General features: G+C 43.4%; 1 protein-coding gene across 1 annotated transcript in view; it reads left to right on the forward strand.

The window, feature by feature from the left end:
• Positions 1-3,871, forward strand: part of rmp24 (ribonuclease MRP subunit p24) — a 119,009-nt gene extending 115,138 nt beyond the window's left edge. Inside the window, exons 4-5 of the mRNA XM_084312274.1 lie at positions 1,680-1,865; positions 3,510-3,871. Coding sequence (XP_084168400.1) covers positions 1,680-1,865; positions 3,510-3,554 — 231 coding nt within the window. The 3' untranslated portion in view covers positions 3,555-3,871. The remainder of the gene's footprint in view (positions 1-1,679; positions 1,866-3,509) is intronic.
• The last annotated feature ends 2,129 nt before the right edge of the window (positions 3,872-6,000 follow it).

The raw sequence follows: 6,000 nt of genomic DNA on the forward strand, positions 1-6,000 counted from the left end.
TTTTTTGGTGATCATTGATTTTCAAATATATAGTGATATTTTCACTTTGCTGCTTGGTCTACAAGTATTAACTCTGTCACAGCTAATCTGCCTGCCATAGTCATGACTAGACCCCCCCGCCCCCCCCCCCCCCACACACACACACACTCTATTGCCCCAGGGGCCATTTTGTTACCATAATCAATGTCCACATTCAGTGCGGGCCACAACAAAGCCTACCACGCCCCCGGGGGGGGGGGGGGGGGGGTACAGCATCTAAAAACAGCTGTGTGCTGCGTGTCAGAGTTGATTAGCTACAGTAATTGGAACGACACACAGGCGTGTCCGTGATCGCCTGTATTCTGTTGCCTATCGATGGATGTCTGTATGTAAATGAGGTCATTTGGAATTCAGGTTTTGCAGCGAAAGGGGATGGGAGAGGGATAATTGCTTCATTTTCTCCAAGACCTGTTTTTTTTATTTCTTTTAATTTTTTTTTATTTAACTGCTGAATCAAATCAGATTCTTCCTTGATGATACTTTGAACGTGAGACGTAGCTCCGACTGTCTGGATGTGACACATTGAATGATGCAAACAAGATGTTTATGGGGGTGGAAACCATGCGTATTCCTTTTCAGGAAAAACTCATCTTTATGCATGAAGAGAAAACGTCTGGTTTGCCGAGTGGGTTTCAGTTTCAGTTTTAATTTATTTGTTAGAGAGGGACAACATACATTAAGGAACATGTAAATGTACCCAATTGTAGCCAAAAGGCTAGTTTACATTGGCAGTCCCTCTGCCAGAAATAATGGGCTAGTACCTAGTACAAAAAAAGATTAAAGCACAAGTACAAACACATTAGTAATAACATACATAATTTAACCCTTATATACACAGCAATATACACAGTTCAATCCCCACATAGTATACACATCAGTGTTCACATCTTTGATTATCTATCAACCAATTCCTAAATTTGAAGGCGGTGAATGAAATGGACTCTCTTAATGTTCTGTGGGATTTTATTCCACTCGGGCGCTGTTTTTCCACCTGACTCCATGTTTCATGATTCCGTCTAGAGATGTGCATAATTTTCAAATAGTCTACTGTTATTAAGACCGAATATTCAAACATTTATTTTTATAAAAACGAAATTGTTATTTTCAGTTTCAGTTAAATTCAGTTATTATTTTTTATAGAATGGATCATTAAATGGATAATTAAAATCAAAGGGTAAATAAATAGGCACTTCAGATAATCCTTCAGAACGTTGATTGGCTCAGCTGACCGACAATAAATCTAAATTACACCGTTCACCATCGTAGCCCATAATAACAGCATTGTATTGGCCTATCAACCGGGTTTTAATAAACAAACAAACAAACAGTAGCATCTGCATCTTTTAGATCAATTAGGCTATGAAAATTAGGCTGCCTCTAAATATAAAAATGTATTAAATAAGAATGGTTTGCTTCACTTAAAAAAAAAAAAAAAAAAATATATATATATATATATATATATATATATATATATATATATATATATATATATATATATATATATAAAATTAAATAATAATTATTATATATATATTTTTCGACTATGACATGAAAATCGAATGTGGAGACTGGCCCGACTATTCGAAAATTCGAACTCATCCCTAATTCCGTCGTTCCTTTTGATCTTTTCCTCGTCCCAGATGGCAACCTGTAACTCCTGCAACCAGACGTCCAGACTCAACGGCGCCAACAGGGACTTCATGAGTGGTTTCTCCAAGAGCCACAGCACGCCGGGCAAGCGCCACACCCCGCAGTCAGCCAACAGAGCCCACACGACCGCCCCCCAAGTCCGCCAGCAAGGACAAGACACCCTGGAGCACCCCGAGGTACGTTACGCTTCATAGGATTAATAATAATTCATTTATTTTATATAGCGCTTCTCAATGACCCTAAAGTCGCTGACGATAGGCAAAAGAAAAACAAAGAAACAAAGAACCACAGGGAACAATATGAATACACAAGAACATAGAACCACGAGTAACAGACAACAAGTACAGGAGCCAGTAGGGGAGGCAGTGGGAAGTGAGTAAGGGAAACCGAGGGGGGGGGGGGACAGTAGAGGAGAGAAGGTAGGGAGAGGGAGAAAGGGGGCGACAGGTTGGAGGACTCGGAGGGTGGTTATGGAAGGTTAAATGCTAGGCAGAACAGGTAGGTTTTAGGATGGGATTTGAAGGTGGAGAGTGAGGGAGAGTCTCTGATGGTCTGAGGGAGGGTGTTCCAGAGTCTGGGTGCAGCACGTGAGAAGGCCCGATCACCAAAACATTTTAGTTTGGATGACAGTGAGGGAAGCAGTGCAGGGGGAAGGGTTGCGTCAACTTGCTTGATATCGTCTTTTAACACTCATTACTTGAGTGTATGGTCTGGGATATACCCAGTGGTGGAAGACGTACACAGTTCCTTTTACTTAAGTAAAAGTAGAAATACTCAGATAAATGAGTACTCTGGTGAAAGTAAAAGTCCTCCATTCAAATTCTACTCAAGTAAACCTAGAAAGGTTTTTGCTATTGAATGTACTCAAGTATCTAAAGTACACATTCTACATGACGTTTGTGTATCCATTGACCTCTATAGGTTATGTTAAAGTGGTATGTGGTCCAGTCCAGTTATGCTGCTCTAATTACGTCCTCTTCACGTTGACAAGTATAGTATCATACATTTTTTATTTTGTATATATTGTGTTTTCTATGCAAAATCCTTTTCTTCAAAGTAACTAGTAACTGATGGGTTCAGATAAATGTAGTGGAGTAAAAAGTACAATATTTCCATTGAAATGTAGTGGAGTAAAAAGTACAATATTTCCCTTGAAATGTAGTGGAGTATAAAGTTCCCTAAAATGAAAATACTCACATACAAGTACAAGTAGCTTGAAAATGTACAAGCTTAGTTACTTTCCACCACCGGATAATATACCATAGAGGCTTCCAGTTTCGTACCTAGAGCTATAAGAACATAGAACGTGGGGATTCTGCTGCGTACGTGTCGGTATTCCTGAGTGACATCAGATCACTTTACTTGTCGACAGCTCATTTTCAAATCCCCCTTACAAGGCACAAGCTCATGTTACCGTGCGTTTACCCTGTCTCCACCCCTCTCTCCTCCCCATCCCTCCCCATCTCTGCCTCTCTCCTCCTCTCCATCCCTCCCTCCATCTCTCCTCCTCCCCATCCCTCCCTCCCTCCTCCTCCTCCCCCTCCCTCCCTCTCTCCTCCTCCCCCCCTCCCTCCCCCCTCTCTCCTCCTCCCCCCCCTCCCTCCCCCTCCCCCCTCTCTCTGCCTCTCCCCCTCCCTCCTCCTCCCCCCTCTCTCTCCCCCTCCCCCTCCCTCCTCCTCCTTCTCCCCCCTCCCTCCCCCTCCCCCCCTCTCTCTGCCTCTCCCCCTCCCTCCTCCTCCCCCCTCTCTCTCCCCCTCCCCCTCCCTCCTCCTCCCTCTCTCCCCCTCCCCCTCCCTCCTCCTCCCTCTCCCCCCCTCCAGGTCCTCTACCCCCAGCACTCCCAGCTCCGGCTCTTCCTCCTCTAAGTCCCCCTCTCAGGCGAAGGCTTGGGTCGTCCAGCGCCTCAGCAAGCTGCTCAAACGGGACGACAAGCAGAGCAGCAAGAAGGGAACGTTGAAGGACTTCCTGTCCTCGCTCTGAGGACCGCGGTGAAGCCAAGCACATCTTTCTTCTTCTTCTTCTTCACAGAAACCAAGGTTCAGACACCAGGGTTTAGACCCCGAGCTTGTTTACACCAAGATCCACTTTGGTCCCCGAGCGGGTGTTGCAAGGGTTAATGTCTGCCCACCACCGTAGCTATTGCTGGGGCTATCTGGCCCCATTTAGAATGGCACTCCCGGAATCCGACCGCCACAACAACAAGCGGGGGGGTGGGCGGGGTGAACTGTCAATCATGGCTAAAGCACCTTCTATTGGCCCCATTAGGAGAGCGCGTTGGGGTGTTTTGGGTGGTCGTTAGCATAATACCTCTTCCTATCCCCCCAAACTGGGAACGGTGCTCATTAATGGTGTCAAACGGGTGGATGGGAACACAAAGCTCACCTTTGCCGGTGTTTGTGGTAAAGTTCGGTTGACGACGGGCCGAGAGTTCTGCGGACGATCCCTTTCAGAAGGCGTTGTTTTTTTTTCTTTCTTTCTGTTTTTTGTTATAATTACATTTATATAATGTATAACATTTTATATGACAATTATAACAGATTCATATTTATACTACTAGAAGTAAGAATTTTATATTTGATTTATTGACTTTTATTTTTACGGTCCTCTCCACTGAGGAGTGTCTGTGTAACACTTATCTCACAAAGTCACGGGCTAGAAATACTTTTTTTATTTGTATTTTTTAAAGCTCATTTGTAGCTGTTTACAAATGTCCCTGGTGATGTGTGTGGTATCTCCTGTGATCACTACGCCACGTGTTTTTTATACTTTGTACGTGAAATATATTCGAAGCACTGCGCATTCAACCAGCAGAGCTATTTTGACAGGATCATTCATGACCCATCTTAAAGCTCCGCCCTCTCTTTTCATTGATCCTCCAATCGCAAATATTGCTTTCCGAGGGAAGCAACACCGGTTGTGATTGGAGGATCAAGAAAAGAGGGCGGGGTTGAGATGGGTCCACAGCGTGTTTGTTTACATTTAACGGGGCACACCTGCCTGCCTGGAAACTGTACAGTGAAGACTTTTTCTTTCAAGTTTCTTTGTTTGGTTGAGTTTTTTTTAAAGTGCTTTAGATGAACAATATACCACTGAATTTTGTACCTTCATATTATCTCACCTGAATTTGTATTCCTTTAGCGATGCATTCTTGTTTTGTTAGTCAATCGAATGTATGAGTCTGTCTTTCATTGCGTCATTGCGCAAAAATGCTGAAATACCTCACATTTGTATTGCAACTATACCTTTGTAAATACCTTTGATTCCTGAAATTAAAACACCTTTTCAGTCTGTAATTCGTGTGCTGATTATGATTTTTTTAACCCTTTCACTACCACACTACCAAAGGGTTAACCCATTCACTGCGACAATACAGAAGGTTAACCCTTTCACTACCATAACCCTTTCACTACCACATTACAGAAGGTTAACCTGAGTATATGAGTGTGTGGGAATGGATTTCATTCACCTGGTCACGTGCAACACAGAATCCTTGTAACTATAGATTTTATGGTAATGAGATTATGCAATGCAATCCTTTTTTACCGGTAACTTGATTTTATGGTCATGGTAATTGCAACACAATAATTTTAACTCGATTTTATGGTCATGGTAATATGCAACAATAATTTTAACTTGATTTTATGGTCATGGTAATATGCAACAATCATTTTAACTTGATTTTATGGTCATGGTAATATGCAACACAATTATTTTCACTAGATTTTATGGTCATGGCAATATGCAACACAATCATTTTAACTCGATTGTATGGTCATGGGTAATATGCAACACAATAATTTTACTTAGATTGTATGATGATGGTGGGCGGCTACGTGGCGTAGTGGGCAAGGCGCTCGCCACGAAATGCTGGAAACGCTGGGCTCGTCAGTTCGAGCCCAGCGCTCCACATTTGCTTTCAGTTTAGCTGGTCGTCCGTACTAATACACATTGGCCGTATTAGGGGGTGGGAAACTGATGAGTGGGGATCGGGCGTTGTGGACAGCGACTCCTACAGGTCGGTTGGTGCGCCTGCGCAGTAGAATCAGGAAGTGTCGGGGGCAGCATGAGCCTCCCACGCGTTACTCCTCGCCACTGAGAGATCGAGCTGCGCAGGTGAAAAGATGCGACTGCTGTTACCTCAATTACCGGAGGGGACTTGTGCTATGTATGACTTAGTCCACATTGCAGCCGGCTTGTGGGAGGCAAGAAACAGCGTCCGTGACAGGGGAGGGTTGAATTGGATGATACGAAATTGGGATGGGAGAAAATATAGAAAATGGGAGAAAAAGTGGATCAAAAAATAAAAAAAAA

Source organism: Notolepis coatsorum (genome assembly GCF_963971535.1).
Source record: "Notolepis coatsorum genome assembly, chromosome: 4".
NCBI classification, from domain to species: Eukaryota; Metazoa; Chordata; class Actinopteri; order Aulopiformes; family Paralepididae; genus Notolepis; species Notolepis coatsorum.